The following is a 24,309-nucleotide window of genomic DNA, read 5'->3' on the forward strand; positions in this document are numbered from 1 at the left end:
ACAGAAGAGGAGTTGCTTTCTCAGCTCACAAATGACTGAGCAGATCAAAGAATGCAGTATGCAGAGTGATACTGGCTGGGGCCAGAGGAGCATAGGTTCACCCCCTTGTCCAGTCTTTTAAAAGAGGGGAAGTGGAAGGAGGCAGCAGAATGACAGAAGTAGGGCAAAGCATGCTGCTGTGCATGGCTGCAGGCTGACAGATGAAATCTTATTAGACTTCACTTCTATGACAGACTTTGGTGTTTTAACACTTACAAATGGTAATGTGATCAGCATTTGTTTCCAGCTGTGTTTAAGGTGTAAGTGATTCAATATGACTGTCAACCCTCACGCTGTCCCCAAGCCCTGCTCTCCGTGCCTAGCAAGCAAGAGCTACACACCTCCTCTCCTGATGACAATTTCTGCCTGTGTAGGCAGTGTTGTTTTCCGGGATAACACGTCATGTGATTTAGAACTAAAACCAAAAGTGTTTGTTGTTTGCACTGGATTTCATAGAATCAATAAGGTTGGAAGAGACCTCAAAGATCATCAAGTCCTACCTGTCACCCAAGACCTCATGACTATTAAGCCATGGCACCAAGTGCCACGTCCAATCCCCTCTTGAACACCTCCAGGGATGGTGACTCCACCACCTCCCTGGGCAGCCCATTCCAACAGCTAACAACTCCTCTGATTCAGATACAAGGCATTATATACCTAACAGTTCAGCAACTGACAGAGACGCCTTCAGCGAGCTGCTTGGTTACAGGAACACCCAGGTAACATGTTGAGTTATGTATTTGCTAGTTTATCTGCCCAGAAAGGAAAGCAACAAAAATCTGATTGCTGGCCAGGGAGACCAAATTTTCATGAGAAAACTCTGAACTGGTGCTCTTGCTACTGTCCAGCAACTGACTGTACCATTGGAATGATCTTTATATTTTTATTTTCCCTTCTGCAAATACACTTCCTTACAATGCTGAGGACTAAATTTACTATGTACAACTGAAGACTGCAAAAATAATTCTGGCCTGCATAGCCAGATCTTCTAAACACACAGAAGAGCTATATTGAAATGCCTGGAAATGTAGAGCTGAAATGCTGTGCTCTCCAAGCCCCATACATGAAGGTCCAGTCCAGTATGCAAGTATAATGAATCTCCAAGAAGCACACACTGGGAAACTCAAATTAATGGAGGTCTATACTTCAATTGATTTTGTGGCCAAGAGAATGATGCTGTTTTCTGCAAAGAGCATGAAAAGGCTATCTGTTTTACATGTGGGTGTAAATTCAGCAGAATTGCATGTCTTAAATGAGAGAGAGTCCTCTGCTGCTCACATAGAAAATCAGGAAGCAGAAAGATATAAACAGATGGTCTTGAGATTTTCCAATTATAACCCCTTTTGGCAATATACAACTGGATAAATTCCAAACATTTGTCACTTTGACACTGCTTTGTGGTAAGTAATAGGATTTAGGTACTAACAAATCCTGAAACATGCTACAATTTGAAGACCCAAACTGGCTATCTAAATTAAGTTTATCACTCCAGGAATTAAAAGTCAGGTTTTAGAATATGCACTAACCTAACAGAAGGGTCTTGCTAGGACTCTGCATCAGAGCCAGAAGAGACATGCAACTTGAAGCATGCTGGGTATGCTCACACCATTGCTGACACTGTAAAACTGAAACCCACCATAAGGATAAGAAGCAGGCTGCTAAACACAGCATGCCACAAGATGAAGAAATCCTACATTCCTCAAGGGAGCATTACCCAGAAACGTGTGTATCATTTGCAAGAAGACTGTGAACAAAAGGGCTTTGAAACGTGCACCCCTCTGGCTGGTTAGGTTTAGTGTTTGGGTTTTTTTTGTGTGTTTTTTCTCTGGGTTGTTCTTTTTTTAATTTTATTTATTTTAAAGTTGCTTACAGATATGGTATTTTATCATTTGCAAGCTTTAGAACAGAACAGAATAGAATAAACCAGGGTGGAAGAGACCTTTGAGATCATCACGTCCAACCCATCATCCAACACCACCTAATCAACTAAACTGTGGCACCAAGCATCCCATCAAGCCTCCTCCTAAACACCTGCAATGATGGTGACTCCACCACCTCCCCAGGCAGCCCATTCCAATGGACAATCACTCTCTGTATGAAGAATTTCTTCCTAAGATCCAGTCTAAACCTCCCCTGGTGCACTTGAGACTGTGTCCTCTTGTTCTGGTGCTGGTTGCCTGGGAGAAGAGACCAGCCCCCACCTGTCTACACCCTCCCTTCAGGCAGTTGTAGACGGCAATAAGGTCTCCTCTCAGCCTCTTCTCCAGGCTAAGCAATCCCAGCTCCCTCAGCCTCTCCATATAGGGCTTGTGTTCCAAACCCCTCACCAACTTTCTTGCCTTTATTCCTAGCAGGTTATTAAAAAGTGATTAGTGATTATTCCAATGAGAAAACTAAGCAAGAGATACAAAAAACTTTGGCTCATGTAATAACAAGGTAAGAATGGGCTAATTTCATTCTGCATAGCGAGGCAGAGTCTACCAATTTAATGTAAAACTGTGAGGAAACAAAATGTAAATTTATTATGGAATGATAAAACTAAAAATATGAGAAGACACATGATCCAGCATCCAACAGAAATCACTACTGAGGAATCTACCTAAAACCAGAGCTAATGCTTTCTGATATAGCCCAAACCATGACTTAAAAATCACAGCCTATACAAGCCACAAATGGAAATAGTTGCTAGAGCTCATTAGATGGGTTGGAAGCCATCCAAAATTAGGACTGCTGTGATGTGGATCTTTCATATGAGAAACCTTTCAAATCCAGAGAGTACAACCTATGCTTACTTGTTATTGGTGGGTCCTGTTGCCAAGACATCCGATTGCAGCTTTGGGAAAAATCCTTGCTCGTATTTCCCTTGGCCTATCTTCATATCCAGCAAATGGGGGTGGATAGCTGTGTGATCAATCTTCATCAGCCGCTGCTCGATGGATTGGGCTGAAAATTAGTCACAGGTGAACAACCATGTTAGTGAACCACCTGAACACACATGCTCCAACAACAGAAGTGGTCATGCTCCGACTCCTGAAAACACTCTAAAGAGTTAAATAATGACTTTAAAGCCAGAAATCTGCCACAAGTGAGGAAACAGCTGTTATTTTGTTATTTAGCTTTTAGTTTCTTCACCCAACACAACTAACTAACACAAATGAGTTAACTGTTAAGCAAGCAGGTATTTACAGGAGCCTACAAGATGGATTATGAATTGGCAAAGAGCACTGTGATCTTTCCCTGCAATTTGATGCTTGGCTTTAATGCTCCTTCAGCAGGACGGAGACCTCTGAGGCCAGCTGCAATTCTCTGCAGGCTTGTATACTTTGCTGAGCCCCAGACATGTTTCCCTGGGCAGATGTGTCAGATACCTGAATTTTGCAAACATTTGGCACCTACAGTGATCCTCCTTTTGAAATTAGGTATGCCATTACTGGATGACAGGTTGTCAAAAAGCATGGCAAAGGCCTGAGAAGCATCAAGATGAACAGATGCTTGGAAACAGAGGAGGCTACAGCAAGACCAGAGAGGGCTCTCCAGGAATCTCAGCTCTGCTGAGATTGACATAGTTCAGTGGGTTTGCTTCAAGACTGCAAGGATTTCACCTCAACTCTAGAGCAGAAAGAAAATAAAATCTGCCACCCTCTCAACATTGAGTCAGGGGAAAGGAGGTGTATGTGGGAAATCAGAGAGGGGAAAGGAGGTGTGTGTGGAAAAAAATCAGCATTTAATTGGCAGTTTGAATATTCAGCTCTTCATGGCTCATCCATTAATGGACAAGCACATTCTTTTCAGCATATCACGACTATTGAACAAATATTCAAAATGTGAAAGGTAACTCAATTTTCCATTTGTCAAGAACAACACAGAACTCATTTCCTATTTTATAAAGCTGTGACAGAAAAGAAACTGTCACAAGATTCACGTACATTATCATTAGAAACAGCAGGGTCACTGCATGTGATTTTACTTGAGAGAAAAGGACTGGGTAGTGTGGGGTCAGAGGGTTTGAGGGATTCCAAAACCAGTAGGTTAAACAAATAGGTGCTGGATCGGTGCTAGGGTCACATATATTGTGAAGGGTAAGTATGAAGGAAAGTTGGTATTACTATCAGTTTGCTGCTTTTCACAAGACAGCAAATGAGGTTCCGGTGCCACAATATCTACCAAAACTAGACGCTGAATAGACAGGCGACCTGCAGATTAGAAGTGATTTGAAATAGAAGTTAAGCAGACATAGGATTTCTATTCCTGCCACATCTGTAGCAAGCAAAATACTCTGAAGGAATTAAACAACACCCCCCACACAAGAAATGTGCTTGCTCCAGTTCATTAATATATGTTCCAACACATTTAAGAGTATTGGAAATTAAATATGTACTTGCACAGTATGCAACTCGAGTACAACTTGAAAATGCACCCCTGTGACTGTAATGGAAATAAATCCAAGCCTTCAGTACAGAGCACATTATTCATTAACACTGAGCAGCTGGAGCTGCTAAATATGCTAGAGACATAAACCTGTGTGGCATTGCCTGCTGTTCTAATCAAATGGCATAAGGCAAATAAAGGCCTTTTTATGGGAAGCGGGAAGACAATGGCCAATGAAGGAGACACCAGAACTTGGCTCTTGGGTGTGGCTGGCACTGGTCCCACCACTGCCGTGAAGCTCTCCTGATGATGGAACAGGAACTACCTGAAATAGGAAGCAGCAAGCCCAGGTCCATGGTTTGGTTTGTGTTTATTGAAGGCACCAGCCTATAAAAGCTTGAAGGGAAAATAAAGGCTCATGCTGGTTTTGGTGTTTAAAAGCATGGTGAAAGTTTTGCCTGGGGAAAATAAGGACACCGCTGAGTCCTTCTCAGGTAGCTCTGGGGCTTTGTCACCAGCTGTAATGCTCAGATGACTGAGGACCTACATTTCTTTGTGGTTGGCATTGTACTTCTGAATATTTTACTAGCCTGTCTGAACATACCTGCTTCTTTCAAAGTGCTGCATTTCTGATAGTTGGATGTCCGCAGTGCAGGGGCTCTTACATTATATAGCCTTAATTTCTCGATTCGGGAGTCAAAAACTCGCAGAAAAGGGTCCTTCTCTTCCCACTGGGAGATTATCTTATTGTCTATGAAGGTTGCAAACATCTGGGTTTCAATGAAGTGTGAAAGGAATGGGAGGTATGGCTCGGGTTGGTCCGAAAGGAAGGAAGCCTGAAACACAGAACAGATATTTACTGCCACATTCCCATCCAGTGATGATGTGACAAGCAGTCCTGTGGCAGAGAACTGATCTGGCAGCCAATGGGAAAGCTTAGTACAAAGCTTCCCCAACACAAAAACACCGCTCAGGGAGGGCAAGATCCAGTTACATAGGAGGTTAACTCATGGGCCATCTCTTTGGTCAGACTGCGAGGAACGACTAAGGTGTCACAGATATCAAGAGGTGTACAACGCTCTTGGGCTAATGTTCTGTTGTGAAGCTAAGTAGGACAACTAATCATTAAATTCCAAGCAAGACTGAGCTTGTGCCTAAGTCTAACTGAGCTCTGAAAACTCCACCTGTAGCAGTCCATTTTATTATAGCAGTAATAGTGTAGCTAGCCTAAACAACTCTCGCCTTTTGAACGCTGCACCATTCATTGCTTGCATATAAACAAGACCAATAAAAGGCATGGCAGCATTTTCATATTATTTTTCTTTTAATGAAAAATGGACTCAAATCAGTATTTAGTCTGTTCCTGACTGTTTACCTTTGTAACATTCTCCTCAGAGAAGGACTTGTATCTGAAAAACCCGATGGCTATGAGTGCTACCTACATTGCAAAGTCACTTTTAAACATTACTCATTCTTTTTTCTGGCTTACAGACTAGTTATTTCCTCACTTCTAATCTCAGCTTCCTTTTTACTCTGGTGTATACACTACCAGGAAATCATAACAGTACTCTTCTGCCTTAACAATGTGATAACCTTCTACTGAACAACACTACCCATAAAGAAAACACTCTGCCGTGAGATCAGGGAACAAGAGACTGGATTTGGTTCTTGTCTTGTGTGTGCAGCTCTCCTCTCAGCAAACAAAAAAAGAAAGATAAAAGTCACTTTCCATTACTACCCTTCCACCAAACCCACAGGAGAAGCCCCATCAGCTAGGCAGAAACCTGCCAGCCTGGTTTGTACAAGTCAGGACAGCTCTGACTGGCTCAGTGGATCTGCACCAATTTACTTTGGCAGGCGATCTGGCCCTGTGTAATCGAAACAGACAAATCTCTCGGTGAGGCAGATGAAGAACAGCGGATTAAAGAGTACCTATATACAGAGGCTATAGATACATAATATAGCTATTCTCTTTCCCTCCCAAATGCACTTTCAGATGAAAAAATGAATACATGGCTATCTTTACTTTGTCAAAATTTTGCATTTGTTCCCTGTTTGTCAGCCACGACTCCATGTCAGGAGCAGCCTGAATGACGAAAGCCTCATAGTCTGCAAACATCTGCGTGAAGCGGTTGGCAAAAACCTCACGAAGCTGCACATTCAGTTTGTAGTCCCTCAGCTCCATTTCCTCACATGGCAATTTCCCATCCTTCTCCTTCTCTGTGAGGGGAGCTGTGATGGCCATTTTTTCCATCATCACACCCGTTCTTTTGGTGAGGGCTTGCAGGCGGGCAATAGTCTCGTTGCCTTTCAGCAGCTCATACATGTTGAGGGCATTGCCAGGGATGTTCCCATTCTTCTTGTCGTTCACCAAGTCACTAAGAACCAAGTTCTTGAGTTTGGTGGCACTGTCACTGCAGTGAAGGTTACCCTCAGGTGGGATCCCAAACTGCAGGAGAACCTCGGAGATTTCCTGGATGAACTCCAGCTTGTTGGGGAACTGGGGAAATTCCTCTGGCAGTTCGATGAAATGGCTGTCAATGTCGACAAAGCACAAGTTTGCCTGAAATATAAAGAAAAGTTTTAAAACAGACACTCAGCACTGAATTTGGCTCCTCTGCTAAGCAGTCCTATTTTCCAGGGTGATCCAGACAAAAAAAGTAAAAGCACACATATGCAGGAGACTTATGTAGTGTGATCTAGCCTGTGAGATTTCAGTAAAGCTGAGGACCTACTAGGCAGCAATGATTTAGTGAGTAAATAAAACCTCCTGCCCACTCCTGTTCTCCTGGGGCTTGCAGATCCCACACATGCCACTACAAAGATGTCATATCAGCTTCCAGACCAGCCAAGGACACACCAGCAAGCAGCACCACTTTGCAGCCTACGTAAATACTATTTATGTGAATTATTACATCTCAAAGGTACATTTATTTTACCAGGACCCAGCTGCATGAAGCCTTTATAGCTGTGCTACCAAAGGATGAGATACTCAGTGGGAAAGATGACACTTCTATGAGCAAAGCTACAAAAGAAGATCCTATGCAAATACTCTGGGATTATGTCTGAATAGCTTGTCCACTGGAGGTCAAGCCCTTATTTCCCCACTCCCCTCTACCCTCTGTCTCCATGGAGGCTTTTAATCCTGGAAATTTCTCTGCTCAAGATTTAAAGAGAGTGCTTTTAGACAGCTTTGCTATGAATGGAGATGGATCTCAGCCCATAAGATTAAAGCTAAGTGAAGACATGAATCTACCAGGCAGTTACTTTTACTAGGCAAGTGTCAATAGGGGGATGGAAGAACCCTACATAAAAATTAATTACATTGCAAATGCACCCTCAGGAGTAATAAGAGAACGAAAACCAGTAATTGATCTTCTGAGCTGTGGCTTACATCCAAAATTCACTGAATAAAATCTTAAACCAGGTCAGATTCCCAAAGTGCTGAGCTCTGAGGGGTTTTACCCTGACCACAAAGCTTCAGAATGAGAGATGCAGAAACCCACAGGGCAGCAGTAGGTCTTTGTTAGCCTGACTTGGCCATTAACACAGCTCCTCTGATTTCTCCAAGGCACTTTTACTGTTCTTTACTTGTCACCAAACACCACAGACTTCTCTTCAGCTTACATGAACAGAAAGGACTTATTTCCCTCCTTTTCTGGAAAGGTTTTCAGCAGGACAATACATTCTATAGCAAATGCACTTAGAATATATTGGATATTTCAGGGACATGTTTGACATTAATCATATTTCACCCAGACACTTTAAAGGGTGTTAGGATTCATTTGGTGAAGCAGAAGTGTCCCTTTGGCTCACTTTCTCATTAGAAAGTTGACCTGTACAAAGAAAATACATTTCTCTATACAAAACAAATAGCTTTTTTTTTAAACTATACAGCTATTACAGAGTGGTGGTATGAGCTGGTACTGTTCTTTAGCTCAAGGACTGTCTTCTTATCTATCAATATTTCATTTCAAAGGCTTTTTAATTTCAGCTCTGCATATCATTTACAAAATTTGAAAAATGAGCTTTAGATTCAGAAAACCCTTGGGGAATTGTTCTCACTTCTCTCTTCAAAAACATCTGATGATTAAAGTTAATGCAGAGAGATTAGTAACCTTAAGACAGCGTGATGGCCACTTGTTAGAATTTTTATCTCTAACAAACAAATGGTTTCTATTTAGAGCAAGAGCCTGAAAAGCTAGCCCCTGGCCTGAACAATAAAGGAATGCTAAAGTGAACAGCACTTCATCACTGCTTGCATGTCGAAGGATTTTCTGTCTTTTGTTGTCCACAGAAATGTGAGATTAAAGAGCTTCCCTGTTCAAGACCCCTTTTTCTCTTTCCCTTTCCCATAGTTCCTGTATCTGTGGTGGTCATAAACACTGATTATTTTTTCACTCATTTGCCAAACATCATAACGGGGATGCGGTTTCCACCCTGCTATTACTCATCCCTCACTGGCAACGGTTAATTTGTTATTCTAGCAATACTGCAAGCCCATCACATTAAAATTTTCATTTAAGGAAAATGACAGCTTAATCTGCTAACTAACAGCACATGACTAATAATTTCAAAAATCACAGTAATTATGTAATATTAGCATGGTTTTACTGAAAAGCATCGCTAGATTTCAGCCTTGTTTCCATGCCAATGCAAATTTCATGCAATTGGGTCACTGCATCCACGAGGCAAGCCTTGATTTGCACTGCTACATGCCACCAAGGCTAAGAATCAGTCACCTCCATCAAATACATTCAAAAGATCTTTATTAAAAAACAAATTATCCTTGCACTGTGTCCACTTCCACATAAACACAATGCCCCCTCTCTCCACAGCCCCCCTGCATATTCTTCTCTGCTGCTGCTCATAACATCATACAAGGCAAGGGACCTTTAAAGGTCACCTCATCCAACCATTCTGCAGTTAGCAGAAACATCTTTAACTAGGTCAGGACGCTTAAACACCCATCCAATCTGACCTTGAATGTTTCCAGGGATGGTGCATTTATCACCCCCCTGGGCAATTTTTTCCAGTAATTCACCACCCTCATAGTAAAAAAACCAAATTCATTCTTAGGTCTAGGCTAAGCCTACTTTTAGTTTAAAACCATTGCTTTTTACTCTACAGCAGCAGACCCTGCTAAAAAGATTGTTCCCAGCTTTCTTTTAAGTCTCTTTCAAGCATTGAAAGGCCACAACAAGGTGGAGCCTTCTCTCCTCCAGGCTGAACAACCCTGACTCTCTCAGCCCTTCTTCACAGGAGAGGTATTCTGATCAATTTTGTGGCCCTCCTTGGGACCCATTACAACAGGTCCACATCTTTCTCTTGCTGATGACTCCAGACAGCACTCCAGATGGGGTCCCACCAGCTCTCACTTGCCTTCCCAGTAAACACACCTATTTTTAAGCCTTAGGACCTCTGCCCCCAGGAAAGGTCCCCATGTAGAGCCAAGCACAGCACTGTGACCACCATGAGATGTTACAGCCAACAAACAGCTATTCTTTGTTTCTCACTAATTTTAAGAAGAAATCCAAGTTAAAACATGGCATGTTCAAGAGATAGGTCCAGTCACCACCTCAAATGCAGGCAGGCTAGTTATATCCCAAAGTCTTTACAGTACAGACAGTGATCAGTGTCAAGGTTAAAATGTGAAGCAGTTGTAATCATCTCAGTTTCACTAAAGCTTTTAGCACCTAGACTAGGAGGACCACCTTTCCTTCCTTTTTTTTTTCCTCTGTGGAAGATGTAATAGACCAGGTAAAACCTGACCCAACAAGCAACATGCAGGCCCACTAGTAGGTGGAATGTGGCTGACAGGGCACTCTTCTCACCAGCAGTGGAAAGACAAGGACAGGTTTATACTATCTAGCAAATGCATCTGAGATCCAGATTCCCAAATATCATCCCTGAACAAGATGCTCTTTAGTGCTCTGTCAAAAAGATTGTGGTGCTGACAAAGAGTAACAAAACCTGGTGAATCATGTGATGTAGAAAAAGCAAAGAAACTTTCAGGGTCCCAGCAAGAAGCAGAAAGAGAAGCATTTAAAGGTCATTGCAATTAGCAGTACTCATTAAATGCAGAAATGGATCAGAAGGGCTGTGGAGACTTCCTCTGATGCCTCAGTCCTGATGGCAACAGTCTTCATGGTGCCTGATAAGCTTCACAACACTGAACACAGCATTTCCCAGCAGAAATTCATGCAAGCAATAACACAATTCAGAGCAGCAATCCCATAGGACAGAGACTCACCTCCTGAGGCAGCTCCAGCTTGGACCGATCGGTTCCCTCCTTAGACTGCAGCCCCATAAGATAGGGAACAGGAGCATCCAGAAAATGCAGGAGAGAGGCAGGAAGGATGGGGACATACACATGCTGCCATTGAAATGGGAACAGAAGCGTCGTGATCCCCTCTGCCACCGTCATCAGACGCTGATAGTCTAGAGAGAGGATGAGAGAGTGACATCAAATTATCTTTCTGTGTTTTGCATTTGAAATCTGGTTGGCAAGGACACTGGTGATAAAACATGACAAAACCCATGGTAAGGTGTTATTTTGAAAATAAAACAGTACTTTAAAACTTCAAACATTTTTTATTTTACCAAACCCCATTACTCCCAGGAAGCCTTTCTGAGCAGAAATATTCATGTCTTACATAGTTCTATTCCATCATTAAATGTATTTATTAAAAGGGTAACACAAGTTGTCCCCACAGTACAGAATAACAACACTAATCCTATTAAAAAAGGTATTTTTAAAATGGGCATAGAAGCTCTGAGATGTTATGCAATTCACAAAGCTCAAGATAAAACCCAAAACAATTACTGGCACAAAGAAGCCTGATATCCCAAAATCCTTCCCATACTGCAGTAAAGCAAAAACAAGATCTGTTGAAGGGAAAGGGACAACAATTTACCCCTGCCCAGAAGAGCTAAGGCCTCCCTAGTACTGGTGCTACCTCCAAAACAGGTTCAAATCTTTAGCTGTAAGTAAACAGAAGAGAATTTCATCTGGGATTTTCTCAGCAAATGCCCAACCACAGAATTTTTTACTCTAAAGCCTATGTAAGAGTGCACATACACTCATTCAAACCAGAAACAGTGTTCTTGCTGTGATCACTACACTGCCAGTCCGCTTTCAACACATGCAGCCTTCCTGATGAAAGAAGAATTTGGCAGTTTTCCAACTTTCTGTTCCAGTAACCCACTAAAGGTAAGGCAGGAAGCCTACTGCAGAGCTGAAGTCAGCCTGGATCTTCTAAATCCAGCCCAATGCTTTAAAAATAGACTGTGCTTCCTCTTTTGCTTCCTTTTAATGTTCTTTGAAAGCACTTGGAAGCATTTGAAATCATGGGCTACATAGACACCACTTCCTTTCCTCTACTGCTTCTTGAACATGCATAAAGCATGACCACAGCTTTGCAAGGCCACGCATTTAAACACGTATCCTGGAAGACGATATTTGGATGATGTTCTCAAAGAGGACCTTATCAAAAGGAACAAAATGATTCTAAGCAATAGTTGTAAACAAAACAAAACCAACAAAAACAATTGGAAATTAAAAATCCATGAGCCTTAATGAGTAAGAGAGAATTCTTCAGAGGGAAACAGGGGAACTGGCTTTAAAAGATTCACATAACTAATACTTTTACCAACATGCTACCTCTACAAAGTATTACAAGCAACTCCTATTCTCCTGGTGCTTTTTGTAACCAGGTATGGATTAGCTGAGCCAGGTATATTGGAAAAAAATGGAAAACAAACATTAATATTTTGCTCTGAGTGTGAGTCAGGCAGAGTGCACAACAGCTATGAGACTTGTCTAGGGGCTTGGTACTGTAGATCTGTAAGGTTTATATATAGCACCCTGCAGATGGAAAAGGAAATCTGAAATTCACATCTGAGACAAAAATTGTTTATGAAAGCAAGGGTTTTCAAATCAGATCTCAACAGCTCTACAGAAGCAGTGCCTCTATGCATCACAGGCTTCAAAGCATCCTGAAAGCTTCCATCTTTCATCTGGTTTGTATACTAGCAGCTGTGATGACTGACAAGCCAGAGCAGGTGATTTTCAAGAGATCTCAGATAAAATGCACAAAACCACTTCAGGAGATGTTTATTCACCACAGAAATCACCTTGCACCAGTGCTGCCTTCAGGAAACTTGGACAGGTTGGTGACATGGAGTAACCAGCAGACCATCCCGAGGAAATGACACATAGCATTGCAACACCCTTCATCCCCGATAGAAGAGTGATACAGCACAAGTTGCAAGATACAAGCAAAGCAGCAATTTATGTAAAGCTGAAAGTAAATATTTTCTTAAACAGGATGGTCAAGACAAGGCTGCGTCTATTAGCCTGAACTAAAAATTAGCATCTCAGGCTGGGGGTCAGCTCTGCCCCAAGAGAAATATTCTGAGAAGGATGCCCACCAAGACCAATTCTTTTCATGTTCTTTTCCTGGCAAATGTTTAATTGGAAAAAAATAGCTTCCACTTCAATAAATTTCCATTTACACTATTTATCCATGTCATAGCATGCCATCAGTGGTTCAGCATAAATTAGTTTATGATTAAGAGCCACCTCAAGAATTAATTCAGAGGAAAACCTGAATTAGCTCTTATTACTGGCATGGTTAAGCCTCTGAGAGCAGGATAAAAGTCTCTGACAAAGCTGACAAAGTGGTAGTAGGGCATGTGAAGATGCCCCTGATGACCCAGGAAGGCCCTAGCTCATCCCTGTGATGCTGGGGCAGAGCAGCTTCCGCAGCAGGCAGCAACTCTGTGCCAGGGCAGCAGGGTGGAGGGGAGGACACAGCCTCCAGCAAGGCAACAGCTTTGCACAAGAGCACTTTCAGGTGTTGTGTTATTTATCCAGCATTTGCTATAACTGGAATGTAAAGGCCTAATTTCATTTTCTTCCCCTCCCCATTCTTGATGTTTTATAATGGAAAATAATAAGAAGCCATTTAAAAGAGTGAGGAGGAGGTGGAGCGTGCCTGTGTGGGCACAGCGTAAAAGCAGTTGCCCCACTCTTCCTTTGCAGTTCACTGTGAATACAAACAGGAGTTGTGGCACAGACCCTATATTAGCTCCTTTTCCTTGTTTCCAGATGCTTTAAAAACTTGCCTTTTTAAGGCCATGTTGACAACTAAACTGAGCCACTTTTAGTTAGAAAATGTTTTTGTCTTTTCACAGAAGTTAAAGAGTATAATTAGATTCTCTTATTTCTCTATCCAATTACTTGCCTGCTTTCCAGACACACACACACTGCAGGCTCCTCTGTGGTGCCCTTGAGCCCTACACCTAAACCACTTTCACAGCACAGACGCTTTTTGTCTGTATGTAAATCGTTCTCCACAATAGCTTCCCATTGTTTTTGATGAATGCTAGTGTAAAGAGCATCTCTTTAAACAATGAGCTGAAGAGCAAAGGTTTTCTATGTAACTAGTTGTTGTGAGATGCTTTAAAAGGCAAATCATGCGTGTATTTGCTTTAAAAAAATCTCCCCCAAAATAGTCTGTGTAAGGAAGATCTTTCAGACATTACCTTGTTCTGTGTGATGACTATACACACACATATATATATATATGCATAGTAATTTGTTTTATAATTTCTAAGACTGAAACATAAAAGTGCAAGGACTATTTCAACCTTTGAGCAGCAATTACTCAGGCCCTTTGAAAAGCAGCTTGGGAAATGCTCAGAATTACAGCGAGCAGAAACAGCCTAAGCTTTAAGAAGTTTATCTTTGTCTCATCCACCCTCTCATGTTTAAATCCCAGAAAGCCAGACATGTGAAATGGATTGCCGAGGTTTCCACAGAGCCCACAGTTCAATTAATCTCTCTCCAACAGACAGCTCACGCCAGTGGCGTTTTGTTACTGATCCTTGGGAAGTTCTAGCAGCTAACATAGAATGTTATTAACTTGGACACTGCTGGAAGCCTGGACATTCACAATGCCCTTAAATCTCCACGGTCTCACAGGAGACCTATGTTCTGAATAAAATAAAGGGTACTTGAAAGAGAATTAATTTTTCTGATTGAATAAGCTATAATAAAACTACAACAGCAAGTCTGTTCCATAAGTGAAAGTCTGTAAGCTCACACAATGTTAGATGTGTGCTACACCATGTGCCTTGTTTAGGGATAATGAGTATGACTATGCATCATTTTTTCCTGCTTTATTGGAAGCCTGGTAGTTCTTCCTTTGGAAGTTATAGGAACACATCATAATCCAAGCTTTGAATTATAAAGGATAAAGTTTATAAGGCTACAAGCAAAAGACTGCACCCAGAAGAACTGCAGGGAAAAAATATCTAATCCCTCCTCTTGGTTTTCAAAGCCTCACTGTTAAAAAAAAACCCTACTATAGCTTAGAAGTATTCTCTATATGAAGGTACCACAGAATCACTGTGAAATCTAGTTGGAAGAGACCTCAAAGATCATCCAGTCCAACTCTTGACCCAGAACTGAAGGCTCAACACTAAACTGTGTCCCTAAGTGCCAGGTCCACACACCACTTGAACGCTCTTAGGGATGGTGACTCCCCTTCCAGGGAGGAAATATTTCCTAACAGGTAGCCTGAACCTCCCCTAGGGCAGCTTGTAACCATTTCCTGTGGTCCTGTCTCTTGCCATCAAGGCCCTCTCCTCACTCCAACTCCCTTCAGGTAGTTGTAGAGCGTAATGAGGTCTTCCCTCTGCCTCCTCTTCTTCAGAATGAACAACCCCAGCTCGCTCAGATGCTCATGTACTCCAGACCCTTCACCAGCCTCGCTGCCCTTCTCTGGACATGCTCCAGCACCCCAATGTGCTTCCTATAGTGAAGGGCCCAGAACTGAACACAATAGTGATTTTACTTAATTCTGAAGTCCGGTTTTGCCATTGAGGACACAAGCACAGGTTTCTGCCAGCTCCCAAGCTATCCCAGTCTTGTTTCACATGTTGCTCTAACACTGCCACAGCAAGCTGCACAGATGTTCCACATCTTCAGTTTGAAATGCTCTAGTCAAAGTGGCTTTTGCCCCAGAAGGACAAAATTATCCACACCAGCAGTTCCCAAACTCTGTTTTTCAAAGCCAAGGTGATATCTCCTTAGCACTAGGCTGCTCTAAAGTTTAAATCATAAACTTGAGAAATTGAGGATTACAGTAGTTGTCTACTTTGGGGTGTTTGAGGATGAAAGATGTTAAAAAGTGAGTGCAAAAAATGAGCTCATCATTCTCTCATGCCAGTCTCTCCATCATTCTGCTTGACCTCCACAGTCACAAGGTGAAGTTATAGTTCACTGAAATCACTTCATTTTTCCAAGTAATGGGGTACCCCTTACCTGTAAAATACCATGAACAGAGCAACTAGATAACTAAAGTTGACAGTAGCAGCCATAGTACTAACAGCTACCACCTGGTCCTATCCACTTCACAGAGTTTTGCCAGGCACTCTCATATCATGCTGGGAATATGTCCAGGGCAAGCTGGGTAAAGTCACCCAACACTCTCACCTCTTTATTTAGTTGGATGTCTTTGTTTTAGGCTGCTGCAAATATTATTCCTCAGCTACAGAGTTAAAAATAAACTGTTTCATCATAACTGCTAGTTGACTAGAGAAAAATCACTCCAGAAAAGCCAGTAGTGTCTGCACAATCTTTCTGCCACCTCTTCGCTGCTGTTAGTGCTAACTACCTGCAACTCCCCTTGACCACCATCCTTTAGCCAAGCAGTTTGCTGCCCTCACTTGCCTAGGAAGTTAGGAACTGAAGCTGTTTGGCCAGTGGTTCCCAGTGTTTGTAGTATCCATATCCCTCCTGCTCTTTCTTGGCTGCAAAAAGTAACCTGACTTCCGATGCTTAGCGAGAAGTTTCAGTTTCTCAGCAGCCAGCCAGCAGGCTCACTGTATGGTCAGGAGTGTGCAACAATTTATATTCTCCAACTCAACTTTCCAAAGGTCTTTACTCTTTAAAAAGAAGAACAATTTTCTATTTATTTATTTGGGCAAGCTGGAATGAAAAGCTTCCCTCCAATGAGGCTCCAAAAGGTCAGCTTGTATTTTCTTGCTGTGTCATTGCCCATGTCATCACTGAAACAGTTTGGAGAACTGAAGTTAGGTTTTTGGTCCAGTGCTCCGATTTCCCGAGTATGGGATCATTTCAGTGAATTCTGACTTTGCATTCACAATGCTGTCTTGCTTGAAACTGCACCCTGTGAGCACAAGAGCATCTTCTACTAAACTCTTCTTTTGTTCAGGAAGGTTCAAGCAAGGCCAGGCCACTGGAAACACACTCCAGTAAGTCCATTCACTTTAAAGCACAAAGGGAAGAAGGACAAATGTGCAAAATCTCTTTCTCATTTGTTACTTTGGAAGAAAGGATCTGTAAGTCAAAAATTTGTCTTCATCTTTTGACTTGAAAGAACCTGAGAATTAAGATAACATTTCTCCCTGATGGCTCTCAAAGCTTAGAGAAGAGATTTCAGTAGTATCTAGCCTAGTTATATGTCCAATCGTAGAAGAGCTGCTTTGCCTTCCTCTTTCAGGGACTGCAAAACTGACATTTAAAATAAGCTGCAGTGCACAATTATCCAAGCACTCAGCTATCAGGATATGCCAAAATTGAGGCTTTGCACTTGACCTCCACTCCACATTCCTCACCTCTGGGAACAGGCATTACGACGCTATTTACATAATCACAGTATTTCCCTAACACAACTTCTCCCCATGTGCCACCAAGTTGTGTCTACACTAGACAGGGAAACAAAGATCATATCAAGGACATGTCTAAATACATCAATAATGGGGGGGGGGGGGAGGGAGGGGAGGGTGGAAATGAAAAGAAAAAGTATCTGAATTTTGGAGGGTGGAGAAAATTAATTGTCACTCTCACTTTTCTTTTAAACAGTGCCACAGTGAAAACAAACAAAGCAAGTAAACCCTTAAACTTGAGCCAGTAACTGGAAGGAACCCACTTATTTACATAACTTCTGGTGGTGCTGAAAATGGAGTCAAAATTATTCAGTGGCTATTTTGTATCTATCTCAAGGACTACTACAAAACTGAAGCATCTGGAGGTCGCTCTCCATCTGCACAGAACATTACTGAAATGTAATCTGACAAGCAGACTTTTCCTACAGTTTACAGGAAAAAAATAATCTCAGTTTTCACTGAGTCTACAAGCAGGGACCAGGGCTTGATGGGAGTAACAAGCAGTGATGGGGAGTCTTTTCAGAGGAGCTGCTGTTTAATGTCAACCCCCAGTGTCAAGTGGTAAAGGCAGCACACACACAGAAGCAGAAGGGAGGGGAAAAGCAACCTAATGAAGACTAAAAGCAGGATTTTTGCTCACACTTCAAGCCAAGAGCAGATAAAGCCTTTCATTTTCAGTTCTTGAAAGCAAACCCCTGGAACCCATGTGGAGAAGAGCTCTGTAAAGAACTAGAAATTCTTTGAATACAGTCATTTGCAGAACTACCCTCCTTCCACCTCCCTGAACATTTTCCCCACTCTCAGTCATTTATTCATTAGTATTATTAATACACACTTACTGACCTTGTCTTTTATGTAACAAAGGCAAGTGTTCACTTCTGGAGCCTGAAGGTTCATTACCCATATTTTCCTTTCCATTCCAAGCTCTGTTGCTTGAACCACATCTCTTGAGAAGTTCAGGTATTCAGCATCTTTTCTTCTTTTTTTGTTAAGAGATACACATACCTTCTAGCTTCAAATTGTTCATTCTAGTCTGATAAAACCAGTCCCCACAAACTTTATGCCTGAGGTGCAGTTTACAAATTTAGAGCCAGCATCACAGAAATTGTGATAATATGGACAGACATCCATATGAGTCTTGGAAGAACCTCCAAAACACTTGGACAACCCCAGTGAGAAACTTGACTTGTTAGAGTACTCTGGTGCACTGCAACAGTTGCAGCACATAACTTTTGGTACCCCAATATCACCCAGGCTAGACTGGCAGAAACCTACATCATACAGGAAACAGTAATATGGGTGTGAAGACCCTGAGCATCCTCTGAGTTAAGTCAAGATTCCCAAGACTTGTTGCAAAGTATTGCACTATTGCAGAAAGACACAGCCAGAAAAGAAAAGGCCATGTTTTCAAAAGCTTGCTGGCATACTTCAACATGGACAGGCTTCATGCAGGCAACTAACCTTTGCTGATTACAATCTTCAGTGTCTCAAAATGTGCCACCAAAATCCTTGTCAGAAAAGTTCCCAGATGTCTCAGCTATGACTACAAAGAGCTGCCCTACAACTCCATTCAGTTCCAGCACAGCTAAAAAGTTCTGGGTGCTTTAACCAGAACACATTCATCACACAGGATATCTCAAACTGCAATGTGCTACTGAAATTTGAAATGGAAAGTAGCATGAGTGTCTTCTGAAAGATGGTGCCTGCTGGTATTTCTGCAGAAGGCAGGATTAGTTTCATGATGTCTTGGAGCATGATCAAGGGCAATGTAAGGATAATAATTAAGCAAATTCTACTGCTAGCTGTCACAAGTGATAAATACAATGCATAATTAAACAAGCAGCACCTAGACTGCCTGGAGGAAACAATTATTTAGGGCTTTCATTAGGACAGACTCCTTTCTCTCACATTTTTTCATTACATTCTCACACTTTACAAACCTGCTTAAAATCAACAGCTCTTGTGGCTGCAGCTGCCCAAGAACTGCCTGCTGGGAACAGACCTAACGTGCATCACCGGATGAATGCCCACCTTGTGAATACAGAAGGATCTGCATCTCCAGAAGAACACAGGTGAAAACCTGGACCAGGTTTTCCAGGCCCAGCAGCTCAAAGACTTCCCGCAGTGGGTAGTCAGAGAGTGGCAGTTCATTGGGCCCAGGTCTCTGGCAAATGATGGGCTCATAAACCCCATAAAACTTCAGCGACCTTCCTGGCGGCGGCAAGGGCACCTCGTAGAGGATGTTGTGGATGTAACTCTCCAGGGGCAGAGGTGGTGGCTGCTGGGAGGTCACTGCCTTGTAGAGCTGGATCAGGAACTTCTTGCAGGCTTGCATAAAGGGCAGCGGGGTGATGAGGCATATGCATTTGGAGACATATAGCGTGTCTCTGCTGATGTCATAGGAATTGTATCGCTGGAGCTTGGCAAGGGATGTGGCATCACCCTCATCAATGCTGCTTGCCAGGGAGTCCATGCTGCAAGAGGAGGAGGCACAGACACTACTGTATTGCTCTGCATTGTGCATCTGGTAGAGTGTTTGCATGGCTGTACAGATCTGCTTGCTGGTGACCTCCTCATAGAATGTGAGCACAAATCCGTAGGTACGAGAGCCATCTTCTCTGGTGATGATGAACGAATGGAGCTGTGGATCTCTGTTATCTGCCTGTGTCCTGAAAGACAGCCCTTTGGGCATACACAGCTAAGAAAAGAGAAGAGAAATAGATAGAGTTATCTAAGCTACAGTTTTGTTTTGTTGCTTTTGCTTTAGAGGCACATTCCTTTTATCCACTGCATCATAACAAGCCATATATCATTAAATATAATCCCCCTGAAAAGCAGCCCAAGAACAAACAGCCTGAAACTGCTGCTACTTAAGAAGTAGATGTGGCTGAAGAAGGGAAAACAACCTCCAACACGATCCACCTAGTAGGCCACTGCAACTCATCTTCATTACTGTTATTTTCACTACTGAATCGTCTGTCTCATTTACTTAAGCATCATATAAAGCCACCAATTTTTGTTCTTATTTGCATATATTATGCCCACAGTACTCTAAAGTCAGAGAGTCAAAGAAGCATCTTACACCACTCAATTCAAATTACACAGACTTCTTGAAATTCTTTGATCTTCTCTAATTTTCTTAAAAGAAGGAAAAAAGACTGACAGCTACTGCACTTACATTCTTCCCTACAGCTTATCTTGGAAAAAGAGGGGAAAGGCAGAAAAACTATGAAAGCCTCATGTTTTATTTACCGCTAAGCAAAATATTTTGCAGTGATTCTACTACACTGAGTGTTTCACTTAAAAGTAGCCCTAGTGATAATTAAAGGGCTTTTTTTATTCAGGCATTCCTCAGGAATTCTATTAGCCATCTAACACAAAATAACAAACATCCCGCAAAACTTCTTGGAATGTGTCAGCATGAAACTCCCTATGTTCTAACTAAATCAGTATGTTTATACATGAAGAACTGAAGCTTCCTTTGTACTTTACATCTGAAGAAATAAAAATAAAGAAGAGAGGGAGAGCCTTCAAAGTGCTCCTCCTGTTCCAAAAGGCAACATTAGAAGCCATCTTTCCCATGGGATGTGAACTACACTGAACTGAATGTGTACTCTAATGTATCATCTTGACCAGGAGTAAATTCTACTGATGGTGAAGGACTTCAGAAGAACCAATTATATATTTTCAGGCACATGACACTCTGAACTTCATCAGTGCACCCTGCAGAGACCATTCAACAGCCGGACAAAGCTGCTACCAGTCCAGCTGGGATTTAGGTAAGCAGTCCAGACTCACTTCACAATATGCTAGCAAGCCCCTGAATTATCTAGGGAAGCTCCTATGTATTCTTTAAACAGTAATGTATATGGAAATAAGTAGCCTGGAGTTTGGTAGAATAATTCAATTCAATTGATGGATTTTGCTGAGATAAACCATCACATTGTAGCCACAAATTGCGGCCAAATTGCTTCTCCAGTGTAAAAGGTAGTAACAAAATACTCGCTTCACACTTTACTTAAATTTATTTTGCACAGTATAGATCTGTTAACCTCATTCTTTTTGGCAAGCTCACTTAATAAACATTTATTTCTAGAACATGGTCATTCTTTGGTAGCCTTATTCAATTCAATCAGACTGAAATGGCAGGTTTTAATCTCAAAGCAATTAAAGGCTATATTTTCTTCACTTTATGGAAATACACATTCATAAGCAAATTATAAATACTGCTACAATCAGGAACAGAAAAGCATGAGGGAAATTTAGGCCAGCTGACACAGTTTCAGAAGGCTGTTTTAAATAAACTTCCTCTAAGTCTTAATTATTATTCCCTTGTCCTTTACAAACTGCGTATACACACACAAAGGGACACACATCAGTTTCAGTCACAGTTTGGCAGAGTATCAACATTTAAAGACCCTGGCTGCAAACCCCTGGCACAGATACTGCTACTGCTGCTGACATTAAATCTACAAAAGGACATGGGGAGAAAAGAGAAAGAAAGAAAGAAGATGGGAAAGTAGCAAGGCAGGGAAGAATTATCAAGAGTCACTTAAGAAGCTAAGATCAAAAGGAAGGGCATGCGTTCATTTTCCAGCGACAGAAAGCTTCAAATTTGCACTTAAGACATGAAAACTTTCATCTTAGTGCCGTGGACATCAATTGCTTCACATCTTGTCTGTTTGCTACATGCACCACAGGAGAGTGCTGGGGAAGAGCAGCTCAGGACCTGCTAAGGGCACCGAGAGCTTTGCCTGCTGGTGAAACTGGCTGACTAACGATGAGAAGGCAGCCAGTCAGTCACCTTTATTGCATCTTCATATAAACACATGAAGCTATCCAAGATTACTGATCAAAGGACAAGATTCTGTTTTTCAGAGCACTTTACTATTTATATTTAAACATATCCATCAGCAGGAAAAAAAAAAAGTGGAATTAAATTATACTTGCAATAAGGCTCAGCATTAATAAGGGTTGTAAAAAAAGGCAAGCTGCACAGACAGACAAAAAGATACCTATTCTATACCCATCTTTTGAAGGGGTAAGTAGGGGATACCCTTTTCCTAAACACAGGGGCAGGACACACACATGTTGTAATCCCACCCACTTCTTTCTCCTTCCAGTCATCATAAATTGCAGATATTTCTGAACCAAAGGTTCCCTCCGGACCGCTGCCCATTAGCACTGGTTGACCTCTTCTCCATGAGATCCCCTATTACACTTCTTAAGCCCCTGTGTATTTTTCATGTTCACAACATGCCGTGGCAGCAAGCTCCATACCTCAATTGCAGTGTGAGTGAGGGGGTGGAAAGAAACGTGGTTTTGTTTGTATTAAAGCCAGCTCCTTCAAATTACACTGGGGAGCCTTTAATTCTTTTATTTCAGATGTTAAATGGACAATGCTGCCTGAGAGTTCAGAAACACAGGCAAAAATGTATATCCCCTGATGAAACAGGGAGCTCAAATGGGAGGGTGTTTTCCTAAAAAATCCCACATTCCTCCCTGCTGAGAAGTTGGGTTTGGTGCAACTCATTACTTGCAGAATGGCCACAGAAGATAGTATATGTAACGTTTGGCAGCAATAATCCCAAAAAGCAAGGGGGGGAAGAGATAGTTCCCTATTAAAGAGAACTCTGTGCTTTGATATATTCTTTAGAAGGGAGAGACAACATGACTCATTGGCACAGTGATTGCTTGGGACTTCAGGGGGTTATTTTTTTAAGTGACAAGATGGTTTCAGAAGGCAATTGAAATTCCTCAGGCATCCAGCAACGCCAGAATTTGCCCAAGTTAACCTTCAAGGATTTATGCATTTTCTTCTCTGAAGAAAATTGCTTCTGGAAGCTCATATAAAGCAAATACATAAGCAGAACTAATACAGCAAAGCAAGATCAGAAAGGCCAATAATTGCCTCGAGGGATTTTGTGGAGGTGGATATTACTGTAAATGATGTTTAAGATCAAAACAACAAAGAAGTGTTCCTAAAGATGCTGCTGTTGGTAAATGACTTTTTTGTTTGAGTGTTTGTTGTTGTTGTCTGCTTGTCTGGTGTTCTGTTGATGTTTGTTGTTTCGGTTGGTTAGGATTTTTTGTTTTCTCTCTGACACACTGCAAATGAAAGATGTGTTCTTCAGCTATTTGATTTCAGCTGAATGCATCTCAGTTCAATTATTGTATTTTAATAGGTCTCTCGCTGTTTTTAGCATCCCATTTTTGTCTGATAATATCATCACACTTCATGAATACCAGACAGTTTTACCTGTAATGTGAGAAGACAAACAACACAGCAATGCCAGCTATTGCCTCTTGCCGCCACATTCTTCCTGCACACACCCCCACACTTCTCTCAACACGCCCTCAACTCAAAGGCAGAGCCTTGGTAGTTGAGTTTGTACCGTCTTAACTGTGCTGATAAAGCATCGTCCTGAGTTTTCTGTATAAGCACAGTGATATGGAGACCAACCCAAATACCACACCATCTCTACCAGTGCACAGTTTGAAGCAGTGAATAGTTTGAAATCAGAGCTGTCAGTGGGCAGAGGGAGTGATCAGGCTCATCTCTGCCTTTCCATGCATGTGCAGTGCTTTCTGTACCACTGCTATTTCCAGCTCTAGTGTTTTCATGTTAAGTATTTGCCACAATGCTAAAAAAAGAAAATTCAGTGGAAATTGAGATGTGATTTAGATTTCTGCATCTTCATGATTGCAAAGAAGTTCCAAATGAATTTTTGCATCTGCAAAAGCCATTTTACTGTGGATTTTATGTGTTCCTTGTATCACTGTCGCTTAGCTGAGGGCCAGGAGGTTTTTCTGACTTCATACTTGCAACCATAATCTTGGTTCTGTAGCTAGTATGCAATCCTTCCCTCCTTAGATGAGAAACACATCTAAACTAGATTGGGAAAATGGGGTTCCCTAGCTTTCCAGTTTGAGTTAGACCCAAGGCACATCTTTATAAACAGCTGGAAGCATTAATATTGTTTGCTACTATTACCACTGTTTACTTTTAAGTCCTAAACCAAATCACATTTTCTGTACTGGGAAGCTCAAATACCAGTAATCTGTTGTCTTTGCTAGGATATGTTCTTAACAAATGCTTTGGTGATTTTAGAAACATCCTTTGAATAGCAACCCTTTGGGAAAATTTCCAGTAGATCACCAGTCTTCCAGTTATCATTGCCCCCACTCCAGAAACTGTTTCCT

The 24,309-nt window shown here is 41.8% G+C and overlaps 1 protein-coding gene across 4 annotated transcripts in view; it reads right to left on the reverse strand.

Annotated features, from left to right (window-relative positions):
- The window catches only part of DENND5B (DENN domain containing 5B), a 108,298-nt gene that overhangs the window by 34,178 nt on the left and 49,811 nt on the right, over positions 1 to 24,309 (reverse strand). For all 4 annotated transcript variants that reach the window (XM_068142128.1, XM_068142126.1, XM_068142127.1 and 1 more), the window contains 5 exons: positions 19,138 to 19,804; positions 10,661 to 10,848; positions 6,434 to 6,970; positions 5,012 to 5,243; positions 2,832 to 2,982 (listed from right to left, as the gene is read on the reverse strand). In XM_068142128.1, coding sequence (XP_067998229.1) covers positions 2,832 to 2,982; positions 5,012 to 5,243; positions 6,434 to 6,970; positions 10,661 to 10,848; positions 19,138 to 19,804 — 1,775 coding nt within the window. The remainder of the gene's footprint in view (positions 1 to 2,831; positions 2,983 to 5,011; positions 5,244 to 6,433; positions 6,971 to 10,660; positions 10,849 to 19,137; positions 19,805 to 24,309) is intronic.

The sequence above is a fragment of the Melanerpes formicivorus genome, unplaced genomic scaffold (assembly GCF_026170545.1).
Source record: "Melanerpes formicivorus ecotype bairdi unplaced genomic scaffold, bMelFor1.0.p_v2 SCAF_8, whole genome shotgun sequence".
Lineage (NCBI taxonomy): Eukaryota > Metazoa > Chordata > Aves > Piciformes > Picidae > Melanerpes > Melanerpes formicivorus.